Source organism: Neopelma chrysocephalum, unplaced genomic scaffold (genome assembly GCF_003984885.1).
Source record: "Neopelma chrysocephalum unplaced genomic scaffold, ASM398488v2 Primary Assembly neopelma1_361, whole genome shotgun sequence".
Classification (NCBI taxonomy): Eukaryota; Metazoa; Chordata; class Aves; order Passeriformes; family Pipridae; genus Neopelma; species Neopelma chrysocephalum.
The window spans coordinates 726,880-744,399 of NW_020898025.1; the positions used below are offsets into that span (position 1 = coordinate 726,880).

At 44.7% G+C, this 17,520-nt stretch overlaps 1 protein-coding gene across 1 annotated transcript in view; it reads left to right on the forward strand.

Moving 5' to 3' along the window:
- Positions 1–17,520, forward strand: part of MAN1C1 (mannosidase alpha class 1C member 1) — a 62,878-nt gene that overhangs the window by 2,392 nt on the left and 42,966 nt on the right. The window contains exon 2 of the mRNA XM_027705944.1: positions 17,401–17,497. Within this exon, the coding sequence (XP_027561745.1) occupies positions 17,401–17,497 (97 nt within the window). The remainder of the gene's footprint in view (positions 1–17,400; positions 17,498–17,520) is intronic.

A 17,520-nucleotide genomic window follows, 5' to 3' on the forward strand; every position in this document is an offset into this window, starting at 1 on the left:
CTCCGGGGCATTTGGAATATTCCAGTACCCGACCGTCGCGTGTGCTGGGACTTGGGGAGCCTGTGCTTGAATCCACTGCAGAATCCCCCTTCCAAGGTATTCCAGGGAGCACAACATACCTGGGAATAATCCAGCTTCCGCTCCCAGCAAACAACTCAAACTGAAAATCGAATTTAGGAAAGCGAGTGGCATTCATTCAGTCCTTTATTTGTAGTTAATTATTTTTTAAATGTAGGATTATTTCAAGTTGTATGGATTCAGCCCCATCTGTTTCTAACAGCCATAATCAGTGCTGGGTAGCAGAGTTAGAGTTTTCAAGGATGAGAATCCATAAATATTAGTTTTATGCTGACAGCTAATTACTCTTCAAACAGAGCCCTTATTCCTTAAAAGTGCCTACACTTCTGTTTATTCAGAGAGAGAGAGAAATAAATATGGTGCTGAGATATGAGACTGACTGTGCAAAACAAGGGAGGGTGGTGCAGCCTGGGAAGGAGATAAGGTGTATCTTTTTTTTTTTGTGAATCAAAAAGACATAAAGAAAACAAATCAGGAAGGTTAGAAGACAAATGCTGTATAAAAAGAAACAGATGGGGGAAAAAAAAGAATTGCAAGGCAGAAGTAAGTGATGATACAGTCTTTGGATTAGCAAATATTCCTCATATGATCTGAGATGCTGGCAGGGCAGGTAGTGGGTTTGCTGGCTGGTTTAAAGTGTGTGCAGCAGCTGGAAGTAGCTTTTCTCTCCTTCCTCCAGAGCTTTAAGTCCTGCAATTTGCTAAAATGTGTTCCAAACTATCCTTGTACTAAAAGCTTTGTTGTTTTCTTTGCTTCCCCTTAGGCCATTCTTACAGGTCAGCACCTCTATAACAGAGAGGATGGATGTGGATGGAATTTGTTGATATTTTTTTTTCCCCATCTGCCAGAGTCTAGATGAAAGCCAGGAGGAAAAACCAGTGCATTATCAAAGATGCCCAGAGCTGATGCCCAGCCTAGAGACTTGGAACTTTCTATTTTCCATAGGACCCCTTCAGTCTGAGCAGGAATCCAAGCTTGTATCTGCTCTTTCCCACCAGCCTCTAAGCTGCTGGATGCTTCAGCGAGGGAAGAGGGTGTGTCATGACTTTCTTGGCTGGTATGTGTGGAAAGTGCTAATGCAGCCCTGCCAGACTTTTCCTGTTTAAAAGATAGAGTGTGAAACCCACAGCTGTGGTGTCTCCCACTTTACTGCTGTTTGGGAAAGCCCTTTGGAGTGTGAGGGGCACCGGAGCTGTTTGCAGACTGAGGAGTCAGGCTGGGGGGGTGTATTTGCCTCCCTCACTCCTGTGCTCTGAGTGCTGTGTTTCCTCAGAGTGCAGAAGGGAAAAGAGGTGGATTAGCAAGTTGAAATGACACCTAGAAAAGCCTGTTAGAAGAAGTAAGTGCTGCAGGGAGCTGAGCTGACATGTGCATGCAGGTATCTGCTTTGCACTGGTGGGTAACAGAGTGGCAGGCAGCTTGGGTTCTGCTTACCTTTAAAGACAAGTCCAGGGTCAATAAACGGTTGTTTTCTTGAGAAGAAAAGAGAGCACCTCTCTTGCACAGGCTGTTTACTGCAAAAAGGTCGTTGGTCACCTGGAGGATTGTCTGGGATATACTGCTGTGTGTTCCTGTGGGCAGCCAAGTACTGTGGGCACTCTGACCTTTCCAAGAGAGCTGCAGAAAACCAAATAACAGTCTCCCCGTGCTGCAGGTTGGGAAGTTTGAAAGGGATTATTCATCTCTTAAACTGACCTCTGGAAGAGGTATTAGTTCTGTAATTGATCAGCCAGGCATGGCTTCAGGGAATAGCTGATTTTTTACATGTGCCAAATACTAATCACTGATGCTCACGAAAGAGGAGAGGTGGTTGTAGCTGGAGAGCGACTGCAGAAATGCCATGGTGGGATTCCATATTTATTTGCTCTCAACAATTTCCAGATCAGATTGGCTCAGTGAAAAGTCGAAATTATTTCCCCTCCAACTGCCAGTACTGCAAACTCAGCCTCAGATCTGGGGAAATCAGACCGTGTGGTTTCTGCCTTTTGCATCATAACCAGTAATAAAGATTTTGCTGTTGGAGCTGAACTGACAGTTTTGCTGATGATGGATGAACCAAACAGACTGTTTCTTGCTGTACTCCTGCTGCGTTGGCTTCACGGGCCTCATAGGTAGGGAAGCAGTGGGGAGAGAAAAGAGCATTTCTTTATTTTTTATACCAACCCTACTAATGCCAGCCAGTGCTTAAGGACAACCACTGTAACCAGCCAGACCAGAAAGTTCATCAGTGAAATACTTGAGTTCAGTCATGGGACATGAGAAAAATGTGAACAGACAAAGAGATTTACTAGTTTTTCTTTTCTTTTTGGGTACAAAAGGCAAGTTTCTGTCCTTGATGTCTGGGAATACCTCATACCTTAACCTGACAGTGTCCTTTGTCCCTTTCAAATAAGGGAATATGTCAAATTCAGGCAGGTGTTTAGTCCTGTGCTGGGATTGTACCCTTGGGTTTGACACATGCAATTATTTCCTCAGGTTTAGTAATACTGAAGCCTATTTGTTTTACATTGCAGTTCTCTTCATCTTGGCTTTTCTTCCCGTCTCCACTTCTACTTGCCTCACCTTGCTGTCCCCTGTCCTCTTTTAAGACAGCTCTAAAGATGTATTTGCTTTCAAAACTCACACCCTGGGGGGAAGGAGGCCATCAGAGTCCGTGTACACAGTTACCCTGCATCACTCTGCAGATTAACAGGTAGATCAGTCTTTTAAACACAAATATCTTGACAGCTTATCACTAAAAGATAATTAGCAAGAAGCAGGAGTGTTATCAGGAGCTCAACTTTTGTGGGAAGTTCCTTGGTGTTGGTTGCTGAGTTGCCTTTGTGTGGTTTTGACAGCTGTGACTGCAGTGGAAAAAGTGCTCGTTTTTGGGGCAGAGCTGGGGAAGCGCTGCCTGTTCTCCCGAGTTTGTGCCGCAGCCCTGACCCCTGCTGGGAGAAGTGTCTGCTCTGATGCTCGATCCCTCTCGCACACCTTTGGGGAGGTGTGGGCGTGGGTGTTCTCAGCGAGAGCTCACAGGGGTTGTGATCGCCAGTTCATTGAAAGCAGGGCTCAGAACAGTTCCCAGTTTGAGTTAGAGTTACCCTGTTGGTACAGCGCTGTGAGCCACATAAATGATCATCTCTGACCATCTCCTTTCTGCAGCCAGCGATAAAAAGGTCTCAGACCTCTCCCTTTCCCTGCTCTGTGCAGCTACTATTCTTCCACTTGGAGAAAATGCCTTTTGTATGTGTAATCTGGGGCTGAGCAGCACGACAAGCAAATAATGTGATCCATCAGTGGCTTCGGTGCGTGAGTAGCACCACGCACAGTTCCAGATGGAAATGCACCTCCCCCTGCACATCTTCCTCCCTGAGACACCTGGAAAGTGTCTCATCCTTTGTGCTGGCCAAATGTAAAACCAGTGGCTTCCAGCAGACTTGCTTTGGGTGCTGGGGGTAAAGAAAAGAGTTCTCAGTGAAATATTTACTATAGTGGAATGGGATAATGATCTCAAGCCAGTCAGATATACTGTGATCAGATCGTAATTCTTTCTCTGGGGTAAAAATACCTTTCCAAGAGAGAATTTCTCTGCAGTTTGAAGCACTGGCTGGCTCCAGGCTTGCTGGAATTTTCCTTTGCTCCATGCTCCTTCTCTTGCATTTATTTACTGAACCTGTGAAACGGGTACTGTAGTGTAAATCCCACAAATGGTGCTTACAGTGGATTTTTTGCTTCAGTAGCCTTTGGTGGATTCATGCAAACACAATTTAGAGCTGACCTAGAGCCTCTTTCAGCTGTAGGGTGTACAGTTAATTGACTAAAAATGTATTTGTTCTGTTGATAGAATGCATGAGTACAGAAAATGCCTCACATGCTGTGATCTGTGCTGCAGTGCTGTTTGCCTCAGATGCCAATGATACCTTAGTGCTCGCTATTACCCATCTCTGTCGAGCTGAGGGTGTTTTGGAATTTGGGAGTACTGTGCAATTTGAAGTCATTTGTTCTTATCTCCCAAATCTGGCACTGAAAGCACTTGTTCCACAACAACTAAATTTGATGCTAGACTGGTTTATAAACTGCCACTTAAAGGCAGTGCCCTGTTCACAAGGGCAGAATTGTTGGCTTTTGAGTGACTGCAAGTGCTGGGCATGGTGAAATGAGTTTCCAGGATGCAGAAGGACCTACACCTTCCTGAATCACTTCAGTAGAAACACTTATTTCCCTGAAAATCCTCAGGTAGAAAGGCAAGGGATTTAGGGCAGGAAGGATGGAGCCTGGCCTGTAACCTCCCTGTTCTACCATCGGTCTGTGGGGCTGTGTATGTCCAGTTCTTCAAATATTTACTAAAAAGCAGTCACCTGGGTTAAGATCCCATCTTTCCAGCCAAAATTTTTATAGACTCTTGATTAACTTTTTAATCAATGATTAAATCTGCCACTTAATGGGAGAAAGATTTTTGTGCTAAGTGTTCTTTCCTTTGGCTCTGTGTGCAGGGCTCTACCAGAGGAGGTTAATCAATCATGTTTGCTTTACCCTCTGATTCTGTTACTGTTTGGGTTGTTTATCATTTTGATGTTTTTGAATATGTTTTCCAGTATTGAGAACAATTCAGGTTTTAGATGGGAGGCTGAGAGGGGGGAAAGGGGAATGTATCTTTAGTATTAAATGACAGACTGATCTGAACATAAAGCTGATATGAAGCTGTCAAAAGGAGAAGGCAGAAGGAATATTCACTCCATTGGTAGGAAGAGGAAGTCTTATGCTTGGAGCATTCTGATCCTTAAACTTAGGAAAGAGACTACATTTACATTCCCCAGAAAAGTACTTCTCACTGAATGCTGTGAATGGATTTGGCATGAAGAGCACACACTCCCATGATTGCTGTCTTTACTGCGTGTCCCCTTGGCACTTCAGTTCATCATATGACACAACATTTTGGAAGGGCTCCAGAGGAGCTGTCATGGGCAGTGATGTCCCTGATCCGTGCATAATGTGAGTGCATTGTGCATGATGGACCCAGACCACTGCAGGAGAGAGAGCACAGTGGGAACGCTGAAGGACTGGATAATAAACATCCTCTGTTTATGGGACAGGGATGTTACTCATTTGTACCCTGACTGGAGGAGCAGAGCACCTCCTGTTAATGAGATCAGGACACTCAGTTCTGTGTTCTGTTCCTGAGGGCAGATTCGTTGTGGCACCGTGTGGTTCCACTGGGCACCTCTGTGAAATGGGCACAGGTTTTTTAATCCCTAATCCAGCGAGTTAATGTGCAGCAAAACTGCTTCCTCTCGGGCCCTTCAGCGTTCCCTGGGAGGACTCTGGAGCGTAAGTAATGGCAAGAGGTTGCACTAAACTGAAGTGACTTTAGTGCTTCCCTTCTGCATCTACTTATCCTGACAGCAAGGATGGAGAGTCCCTTGTGTGCGTGTCTGCTGCGTGCTGGAATCAAAGGAGAGATCTCCACGGTGTTCAAAAAGGGGAAGTGTGTTCATAAAATTTCTTCCCTTAGCAGGAAAGGTAATGGATTCTGGCTCTCCAGGAGTGGGAGCCCCGTGTGCTGAAACCCCCATGCATCCTTAGATCCATCGTGGGGGTTTGGGACTTTCCCCATCTTTGTGTTTGTAATCCTGTGTCACCCATCCCTGCCCAGTGGTGTCTGTTGCTCTTCCCAGTGTCCCTCCCTGGCCGTGTGAACCAGAGGTACCGACCCACATCCAGCTGCCTGTTCCTCAGCGGGCCCTGGGCGACCAGAGCAGGAGCCTGTTGTACCCCCTGTTAGTGGGACACTCTGTGGGTCTCCCCACCACTTTGTTGGCATTTTGCACTGAACTTTAGTTTGTCTGTGACCTCTCCCCTCTGTCAAACCCGATTGGAGTTTTCCAGCTCGGGAGTTACTGGGGAGGACGGGCAGACGACAGCGGAGCAGAAAACGGTTCTTGGGTTTATTTGAGCTAATTGTTCTGATGCTTGTGATTGAGTGGCAGCCAGGAGCTCATTAGTTCTAATCTGGCCTCCAACACTTGCCTTGCATGGCCCTAGAGCTGTTGTTAGATTTCTGTCTCTTAGTTTATTAGTGGGTAAAATGATATTCTGCTGCAAAAAATAATAAATGCGAGAGATGTAGAAAATCTGCAGCGTCTCGTGCCAGCAGCTCTAGCAGAGATGATGATATAGAGTGAAGCTGTATCTTCAGTGCATCCTGGAGAGTGTCCCTTCTCTTCAGAGGAAGTGACAGAACTCCCACTGATTTATGGAGCAGGATGGCTCTGAAGACTGTCTGTACTGAGAATTGGAGCCGTGTTAGTAACGTCCGAGCAACCATGTTTAAAGCAGGGTTCTTGCTCTAATTGTGTTAACATGATTTCCCTGGGCAGTAAAGAAAGTGCATAACCGTGTACTTTGCAAAGTAACAAAGGATAATTATAATGTAATCGTATTTCATCCATCCTGAAACCCTCCTGCTGTCTGGGTTAGCCAGCCCAGCTCACAAGTGAAATATTTCCAGTGGAAATGGGATGTTTCTGCCTCTTCTTCCATCTGAACCTCGTTTTTCTGTGGAGTTTTCTGGGAAGGACACATATTTATGTTGAAGTTCAGCGTTGTGCTGAACCCAGACAAATCCTTGGCTGATTTCTGGTGCTGTTTTGGCTTTCCTGAAGTCCTTCCTCCAGCACCAAGACCGTGTTGGGATTCCTCAGTCCTGAACCACCACAGTTGTGTTCCATTATCTTATCTATCAGACATTTGTTCTGCGTGTTGGTGAGCCCTCAACAGCCAGAACATTGTCACTGCTGGCTGTGGATCTGCCCCCTCTCATCAGTGGCTGCACAGCAGCATAACTCAAAAGGTTGATTTCTGAAAGGCTGCAGTAGGATAAAGCAGTCTTCTCACTTGGTTCTTTCATTTCTGGATTTCAAAGACTTAAACAAAATTTGGAGTTGAATATTAGGGTGGAATTTGGTAAGTGGAACAGAGTGGAACCTTGTTCCTTAGGTCTTGAAAGGCAGCACGGCCAGAGCAGTACAGTGGGTGCCTCTTCTATGCTGACAGGAACATGGAGTCTGTGACCTGGGAGGTGCCTTCTGTCTCTAATTCTGATGAATCTTTATGGCTCTTTTCTTTAGTTTATTACCCAGATCCCTTAACTTGCCATTTCTTGCTTTATTCTTTCAGCAGTTCATTAGTCACTGTCGTGTGATGACTGTGTAGTGCAGTGCTGGAGTGATGCCAGGGCCAAGCCTTGATCCCTCTCGGGATGGGAGGTCAGGCTAAATGAAAACGAGTCCCCTCCATCCTGCCAGCTGAATTCTGACATTGTTCTAACATCCACTCCTCCAACTTCATTTTTATTAAAGATCTCACCAGATTTGTATGCAACCTGATTTGTATGATTTATTGTGGGCTGTGGGACTCTTGGAAGAGTTTATCAGCCCCTTGTTAATAAATTTGCTACTGTGGTCCAGGAATTTCTTGTCACGCTTTTGTGAGGTGACAACTCTTGACATGAGGCTCTAGGAAGGCTGTGAGTGAGTTTCTGGTGTCTGTTATTAGCTATTACCTTTGATAAATTATTGGACTAATCTCAGTGGACTGCTTAATGCTTGAGAATTGCTCCGTTCCTCTCGTCAGAAGTTCAAATCACAGGTAACTCTGGGAAGGGGAGAGGACAGCAGTGCTCCAATCTGTCCCTCTGAGCAAGGACTACAAAGACAGATGGGGAGCAGGTGAACCAGCAAGAAATCATTAAACTAAACTCATCCTCCCAGATCTCTCCTGTTAAGCCATCCAAGTGTGAGATAAAGCACGAGGTGTGCTGGCAGTTCTCAGCCTCCCTCTTTCTCCTGTTCCAGCATTTGGACTGAAACGAGGACGGTTTCCAAACAGATGTTCCTTCTGCTCTCTAAGTTGGTTCTCGCAGCGTGGAACAGGAGGGATGCAGGGTAACTCTTGGCCTGTATTTACATTTTTTTTTCTTTCTTTCTCCCCTTCCTTCAGTTATCCCATCTGCTTCTGCCTGCGTTTCGGGCCCTTGAGCCATCCATGTGTCAAAAGCAATTCCCGCTTTGTGGGTGCTGGGAGGGAAGAGGCAGCTCAGCTGCGCTCCTGAAACGGGAAGAGAGAGACGAGTGCGCTGAGCTCCGAGTGAACCCGGGACGGTGCTAAGGTTTCCTTCTGATGTGGAAGGACTCCTTTTGTATCTTACAGCGTCATCTTGCTCAGAGCTGGGATTTCCTTTCCCAGATCTAAGGGCCTGTTCAGGTTGTCATCAGCCAGGGCTGCACCTCAAGCCATGCTGTGAATTGGTCCCGTTTGTCCACCTGGCTCCTGCTCTGACTTAGCAGCTCCGTGTCACTCGTGTTCCAAAGCCTCTTGCTGTATCCCAGGCCAAGAAATCTCTTCCCCAAAAGAGGATTTGGCGACTTTGAGGCTGGTCTTCACTTTTTATATCTCTGAAAACGCCTTGGAAATGTTTCTTGGGCTGCACTAGAGCTCTGCGGGTGTCCAGCTTGGGCTGCTGGATGTGGAGCCTCACACAGAACCCCAGCCTGGTGCATCATGATTCCCATGACTGTGTACCACAGTGACTGTCAGGATGTCTCTGCTCTGGGTGAGGAAGGCTTTATTTACTTGCCTCAGGTTGGCTCCGTGGCAGATTTACACACAGAGACTCTGGTCCCTGTTTAGTCTTTCACTTCCATACCCACAGAGGATTCCTGCTATGGTGCCACATCCAAGGCTCAGGAGCACAAAGCCTGGCATCTTCTCTGTTTTGTTTCTTTTCAGTATTGATCTGTTTGACATCTGTCCCCAAAGACAGGCCTAATAGGTTCTAGAGACTTTTTCCCCCTGTTCTTATTATCCTTGAAAAAGTGAAGCAAAATGTTTCCACAATCTTTTTTTTCTGTTCTTCCATCTCCTTGCAGTCTGCCCATTTTGGGTTACTTATGGCTACAGCTCCTTTTAGAGCATCCCCTTGGGCTGCAGCTCTCCAGAAATGAGAATCTTGTGCAGATGGTATCTGTAGGGAAAGAGAAAATTACTTACCTTGTCATAATGCAGGTCTGTAAAAACAAGTCTTGCTTAGTGCTTGTGTTTCCATCCACCTTCCCATTTAGCATGGGGACGTTATGGTGAGGAGCTGCTGGATTCTTGGCCTGGGTGTTTAACTGCTGTCCATCACTCACCTGCAACGCTGGTCACTTCTCTGTAGTCTGTGTGTAATTAGGGATTTACAGAGACCGTGTGCTGTACATGCTTGAAGGGACTTAGCTGAAATGTAAGAGCCCTCAAGGCAGCCTATGGGTATGTGACAGTGCCCAAAATCTTGAGAGCTCAGGGAATTTCCTGCGTGATTTGTGCTGCAGGCGCAAAACTCAGGAGGGGACTTGGAGGTGACATTTGAAGGAGCGTAATTACTTGGTAAGTCATTTTTTCCCACTTTCTTTCCTCAAAACCTGCTGGAGTGAAATAGTAGTTACTAGCAAAAACCAGACTGTCCAACCTGGAGTTAAAAGGACTTGAAGAATCTAAATAACAGTGTCACAGGGTGTGTACTGGTGGCTTTGTGGGTCTGCCTGCTGTCCCGTGTTCCTGCACCCCCCACAGCAGCTGAGGAGTTGTCCTGTGTTTGACAGACACCTCCTAATACACAACTTTGTTAGCAAAAGTCATCTTGTGAAGTGACCCAGTACATTGGGATGTAAATGAGTTGTGATATTTTAGCAGTGTCAGGGAAAATACCTGCTTGATGTGCCTCCGTGTGTGTTTGGGTAAGGGGTACTTTCTCACTACCAAAGTGCAGCATATCCCATAATTCCTGTAACTAGGAGTGTGGAAAAGTATAGCACAGTGTGATGTAGTTGGGTATATTTTAATATTTTTAAGTATCTGCTATTATTATGTAGCATTCCAGTATGTTACAGAAAGGGATTGATTTCTGGTCTTCCGTTGTTCACATTCTGGTACCTTCCAACACATTCTGGTACCTTCTGCTTTGAAAGTAGTACTTAAGTGCTACAGATATATCCTCACAGCTGCAATTTCCATTTACAAAATCTGGTTTGGGTGGGAAATTTGGCTGCAGGGAAGCCATAAACCAGGGTTAAGTTCAAATTCTGCACAGTATATACATTTAAAAAAAAAAACCCACAATGTTTTATAAGCACCTTAAATCTCTTCCCTGATTTCCTCATGTTGCTCTAAGAGCTACTTCTGCCTTCATTCTGTGGTGATAACGAGGGAGATCATAACTATTGCTGTGGTTTTAAGCTCATCTTCGTTGCAGTGTCACCTCTTCAATTTCTAATCCTTCCTGTATCTCACTATTCCCTTTCCATGTGTTTGCTGGCACAACTTTGGTCTCCATCACACAGTTAGACTTGCCCTTCGACACCACTTCTTTTTGCACCATCCCAGATTACCTTCGGAGTGTCCATCCATGGGAAAAAAAATCACCTCTCAGATTTAATGGGGTCAGTTCCCCTGGCTGAGGCTGCAAACTGGACACCAGGGGTTGCCTTTTCCTGCCTGCTCCCCAAACCTCGTGACAGCCTGAGTAGCTGTCAGGGGCAACAAACTTAGGGCAAAAAGAATCTTTGCTGTTTTTTATTGCTGGGTTTGTTGTGCAGCATCAGCCTGGCCGTGCTCTGGAATATCCTGTAGAGGCTCGCAGGGAACATGAAGCTGACAGCACTGGGAACACAAGTACCTTTTATTTCTATTAGATTTTTCCCCAAGCTTTGATTTTTGGGAAGCGAAGGAGCCGAGGCTACAGCTCTTCTCATCTCTCTACTAAATCACTCCGTGCTTTGGTCTAGACTTGCAAATTTGTTCTCAAAACCGTTGTTGTCCTCTTCCAGTCCAGCATCTCATTACTGGGCTAACTGCAAAATCAACTGCTCTTGCTGACATGTTTCCTGATTTAGATGCAGCTGGATCCAGCTGGGTCTTAATGCCTGAGATAGCCCTATCAAAGGATTTTAGTTGTGTTTTTTTTTCCCCTCTTGACACAGTTAAATCTAGTTGCATTAGGAATTTAATTAGGTGTTAGTTTAATTGTGGCTTGAGCTGTTCTTTCCCCCATTCAGCTTTCCTTAGCAGGGACTGTGAGTCAGGGAGACTCTTGAGTTCTATTTCTGTCCTTGTCACTAACACTAACGACCTTGGACTACTCTGTGCTGGGGTTTTTTTCCTGTTCCCCCAGTGCAAATCAGGCTTCTAGCCCTGCTTTTTCCCTGATTGTGGCAGGGAGAGAGTGCTTACCTCTGCAGATCTGAGCTGGATGCAGCCATTACTCAGCTGGACTGTCTGGCTGGGAACAACAAGCAGAATGTAAAACTTACTTTTTTCTTATTGTAACTTGCTGGAAGGTGCCTTGTGTCTGGATGGAGGGTGGTTTCTTCTATCTTCATAAAGAATTCCTCTGTTGTTCCAGTGATAGGGATCAGTTTTCTTAAGCAAGGAGCTGTTGTGCAAGAGAGAGGGAGCTGTGATAGCAACTGATGGCATGAAAAACCACCCATGCCAGTTTGAGGACAAGCTGCCAAGACTTTGCCAGAAAAAATCTGAAGCAAAGCCCCACTCACCTGTTGCTTGAATTACTGTTATATTTACTTTTAGATAAAGCTGCATGTAGCAAGTGATTCACAGTCTCTATCTGCCATCTAACACCGAACTATCAGCTGATGTATTTACAGTCAGGAGGCTGACAGGGTTTGAAATTTTGGGTTAGAATCCATTAGGAAGAGCTGGAGCACAGGGGAGGAGTTCTGTGCTCAGGCTGGTGCTTTAGGTGTGGAAACATGAGCCTTTATCTTGTGTTTAAGGAAAACTCGAGCAGAACATTGTGCAAAATGATTCTGGGTTTGCAGGATCGTTTGGTGAAAGAATATTGAATCATAGAATCACAGAATGGTTTGGGGTGGAAGGGACCTGAGAGATCATCCAGTTCCACCCCCTGCTGTGGGCAGGGACACTTCCACTAGCCCAGGTTGCTCCAAGCCCTGTCCAGCCTGGCCTTGGACACTTCCAGGGATGGGGCAGCTGCAGGTTCCCCGGACAACCTGGTTCACCAAGTGAACTCAGTCCCACAGTGTTTAATGCACACTGGTTTCTCTCTATTCCCCCCAGTGCTTTGAGAAGAAAGGGGTGAGGTTTATGTTGCAGAGGGATGAGCTGAGGCACAGGGTAGTGGAAGAGTCAAGAATGGAACCAGAGAGGAAAAACCTGTCCCATTGGAGTTAGCACTGTGTTCACTTGGCTTTGCCTGAGCTTTCATTTGGTAGTGACAGACTCAGGTTTTACCCCCAGTTACCCCTTTGCCATCAATTAAAAAAAGAATGATATTTGATTCAGAATTAGAGGAGTGAAGTGACATTAGATTAACACTTCCCAAGGTGAGACTCTCATGGTTGTCAGTTGTTTGAAGGCCAATTAAATGAAAATCTCAGCAATTCACTCAGTGTTTTATTCACAGACAGGAGCTAACATGGCTCCTGGAAAATAGACAGGTTAGCCAGCGTGTCTTTGAATTGCTCAAGTTCCTGTTGGGATCTATTGGATTTACTGTAATCTTTAATTATAAAGTTTAATTACTTTAGAATGGATTATCAATGTTGGTGTCCGTCTCGGTGAGTTGCCTGGTAACGTCTCTGGTGCTGCAGCTCTGTCTGTTCTGCAGTTCCAGGCTTTTAAACTCACCAAGTAAAAGCCTCTGGATATTTAGTGCCTGCCTAAATGGAACATCTCAATCAGCTGAGTTAACACACGGCCTTTTTGTTATCCTTTTGCTGTTACATAAAAACATTACTGAGGACAGTGTCCCAAAGAAGTAACCTGAGAAGTTGCTCGGCTTTCTATTAAAGATTTTCCAGTGAATTCCAGCTTTTTTTGTATCATTCTGTTTGTATGGATATTTATATCTCCGTGTGATAATATTAAAAACAGCAACACGTACTAAACATGATGCTGTTTCATCACCTTTCCCGCAGTCAATCCTGAATTATACAAGTTTATGCAAGTCTGATTAGGGAAAAATACATCCATTATTCCAAACATAAATGGCTTATCCTGGTGTGTTCAGGCAGACTTTTTCTTCTGCCTGCAACACTGACAGTCAGTCTCTCTTTTTCTCTGCATCTTGTCATCTGGCAAATTATTTTTTACACAGTTGATGAAAATATATGGAATTATGTTGCAGCTTAAGAATCCAAACCAGAACAGGGCTATTTTGGGGTAGCAAGAAAGTTAGAGGTGGGAAAGAACAGATCTTGGGTTTGAAGGGAATGAGACAACTCATCTGCCTCCAATTCCAGAGAAAGGAAGAGAGGTAGGGAAAAAACCAGTTAGGAATACAATGGGGAAAGAAATATTTAAAATTACCCTCTCCCTCCCTTTTTGTTAAGCTAAACTGGAAATTTCTCAGATACTTTATAGTGAAAAATTTGAAGGGGAGTTGAAGAAAGGAGGCTGAAGAGCCACAGAAGTGGTTATCTTGTGAAGATAATGGCTTTGTGTAATGTTCCTTGGAAGTACTTGAAAGGGGCTGATTGGTCAGTATATTTAGATTTCATCTTTTAAGCATTTATTAATTATCCCAGTCTAGATGGATCAAACTAATCAAATAGCTGTTTGGGAGTGCTCTGCATTTGGAAGTCTTTCCTGTTAACAAAAGGAGGGCAAGTGATAGCAGGGAGGAATTTTTCCCCTTTTTTTGTATTTTTTTCTCTCATCTCTCTGCTTTTTGCAAGACCATAAACTCAGAGACTTTGAGTGGTTTAGTTATTAAATGTGCTAAAGATCTGTGCATCTCTTCAAAGTGAAAACACTTCTTTGGTCAAGTTTTTATCCTGAAACCTGTTTCATCATTGCCTGGATCACAGTATTCACCAAATGCCTTTTTGTTCTGCTGCTGCCTGTACGAAATATGTGGGCTTGAAAGCCAGATTCTTTTTGGGTTTGGATGGACCAAAGCACAAGGAAAGATAATGGCCTAAATGATGAAAGTGGTAGTGCAGATTTTCAGAATTCAGTTTTGTTATTTCTAGGTGATTTTAATACATAATTGTCTGACTGGGCTGCTGAAACTCTCAAAAGTAACAAATGACTTACAGGTTGTAGAAAAGAAAGAGCAATCTGACAAATTAAATTATAAATTTGGAAGTCTCTGCTATAAATCAGCTGAGAGCCAGAGTGATTAGAATATCAGGGCCAAATAGATAATTATCTATTAGATGGCAGATGGCTCACTGGTAAGAGCAAAATCTAAAATTATGGATCTATTTCCATAATTTTTGTGGTTCTGGGGCCATTTTTCAAATGTAAAATGGCATAATGTTAACACTGATGTATTGTGATGTGTCATGACTGGAATGGCATAAAATATTCACTTCTAACCTCGGTGTCTCATCAGAAACCTGCCTGGAACACCTCAGCAGGCACATTCCCCTCCTGCACCTCTCAGCTCCAGCCCCTTCCCTTTCAGCCTGGAATTTGGAACCTCGGTCAGAGAAAGCTTTTGAGAGCTCCTGTAAATGTGGAGTCCCCACTTTTAGAAACTTGATGAATCTCTTCAGTGGTTTGGAAGTTGAGCTGCTAAATTTGGCCTGGAGAGGCAGCTGCAGGGAGCCAGAACGGGCAGAATGGTGCAGATGCTTTTGGCTCTTAAACTTTTCCAGTTGCTGCTTTTGGAGAGAGGAAAGCTTGATCCTGGAAAATGAAAAGGGGTGGCGGGAGGGGGCCACATTATGCACCTTGCCTCCCAAATCCACAGGGTTTAAAGGCAGCAAGCAAAATTTTCTTCACGTAGTGGAAAAAAACTGGCAGTTTGATGAGGCAGCATATCCAATCTCATCCATCATCTGCCTCCCTGACTATCAGCTCAGGACAGAACAGAGAAGGAGAGTTTAAGACACCACAGCCAGTGCAGCCCAAGAAATCATTTTGTAGGGGAACTTTCTGCAGCACCATGACAAATGCAGCTTAAGTGGCTGAATAGGCAAATGAAGAATAAACGTGTTTATTCGAACAGCGCTCGGAGTCCTGTGTGAAGTGGGTCACTCTGGGGAGCCTGTCAGGCCTCAGGCCGTCCTTCCTTGTGTGAGGAGACAGGAGAGAGGAGGAGATTTCCCTTGTAGGACATAAGAGACTGTTGAAGGGAAACCCAGGGTAGTTTTCCATCACCTCCCGGCGATGGAGGTGCTGGGAACTCTGGATCACAGGGAGCCGTGTGAGGCAGCGTGGCGGAGATGCCTGGGTTTGGAAACTTTGGGTCTTCTGGAGTGGAGGGGTTAAAAAAGCAGAGGGAAGGAATTAACTTTAAATTCCATACTCAGCTTAAAATGAGGCTGATTCAGAATTACAACGTTAGGAGTTTTAGGCAACAAAATAGAGTCATTTCCACATCCTTTCCACGTCCAGGCTCTCTGTGTGCCAGAAGGGTGGGTCCTCCTTCCTCAGCTCTGATTTAGAAGAGGAATGAACCCAGTAGATTGACTTGATGTTTCCTTTCTGTCAGAAGCCCTGCTGTGGGAATTCTGTCTTTATGGAAATACCATCTTTCCTGCAGGGAACCTCAGGATCAAGCTCTGAGACATAGAAGCATTTGCTCCCTACTGTCCGAGAGAGGCCAGAGTCCCTCAAAGATTTGCCCTCTTGTCTTGCTGAAGAGTGAGAACTTCCCATTTTGAATCTGCTGCCATTGGAAAAAAAAAATCCAGAGATTTAGCAAAAATAAAGTAAACACCCTGAGTCATATGATTGAGACATGTTCAAATGGATTTTGTGGAGGATTTCTTCCCCCCCCGGGTCATTATTTAGTTTCCTCTCCACTGACTAATTCATCCCACACTGAGTTTTTAAAACCCAAGTTGACTTTATTTGTTTGTCCAACATTCCATCTCCTGGTGGTGTCAGAGTCTGAATGTTATCAATCAGTCCAGCAAATGTTTATCCTTCCTCCATATGACCAACTTTATGAAACTTTACTTTGGAAGCTTGATGTTTGAAAAGAGGAGGGGGGGAATCTGGCGATGTGGCTTTTTGGGGCTGTGTGCTGATTAACGAGGATACTGCCAGAGGCTTGTGATGTTGGGCTGGTGAAACACACAGCTGGAGGGGAAAGTAAGAACTGAAATGACAGCAGAAATTCCAGACCAAAGTAACCTGCACATTCCTGATGCCGAAATAGAGCAGCAAAATCTGCTGCAGACACGAGGCAGGGGCACTCTGTGGAGGAACAACTTGTTTTAAACTGTCATTTTCTCTCAAAAGTCTGGTTTGAGTGAAGCATTTTAGACAACTCTTACCTTTGTTAGGCTCAGCAGAGAATATTGTTGATTCTCTGAAGCCGCTTTCCTCCCCTTTGTTGTCTTTTTTTCCGGGGATGGAATCAAAGAATGTCCAGGTCACTGCGATGCTGGGGCTGGAACTGCTCAGAGCCAGGCTGGGTGGGTTATAAAAGGCAGCTTTATTTAAGGCACTCCTTAGAAGCTGACAAATCCCAGTCTCTCCCAGATGAAGAAAAGTTACTTGTAGGTTTAATTTTTCCTACCAGCTGGAGCCAAAGGGGCAGGAGGACAGAAAAGGCAGTGCTGGTGTGTGTGTGTGTGTTGGAGCCTGCACAGACTTGCCGTGCAGTCCTCAGGGGAAGGTTGATGTGCTGAGCCCGGGCAGGACAGTTCAAATGTCCCAAAAGGAATTGTTTGAGTTGGAAGGGGTTTCTCAGAAATCACTCAGCCCTTGTGCAGAACTCTCTTAAGGATGAGACTTCGGAGTTTTGATAGAAGATATTAAAATGTCATGGATTTCCCCTTTGTGAATGTATTCTCCTAATTAATAGAAAGAAAACTTCCGTGCAGTCCTTAAGACCAATTTCTTCTTGTACTTAGGGATAGATCAGCTCTGGCTTTACCATTTTGAAATACTGATAAAATTGAAATACTGATAAAACTGAAATTCTGCAATACTGATACTCCCTGAAAAAAAGGTCAGAAAGTCAGAGGTAGAGACATCTTCCTACAACTCCCTCTTGGTTTGGATGGCTGAGGGGAAAAGTAGGCTCTTGGTGTGTTGGATACTGTGGTACTTCTGAGATGTGCCAGTCCCAAGTTGTGCACCAGGAATGATGAGTTGGAGACTTGCTCAAACCTTTGGATGCAGCTCCACTCATCGTGTTCACTGTGAATTAAGATTTTATAATTAACGGGCCATTGCTTGCTGGGTTTAGCAATAAATGGGAAACTCCCATTCCTTCCCAGAGCTGAGGTTCAGAAGACTTTCAGTCCTGTTAAGTGTTTTTATTCAATTTTATTCAATTTGATTCCATTTTTCTCTTCACAGATGATGAAATTTGCTTGGGATAACTACAAGCAATATGCACTTGGAAAGAACGAGCTGCGCCCGCTGACCAAGAACGGCCACATCGGGAACATGTTTGGTGAGTTCAGACTCAATTTTAGT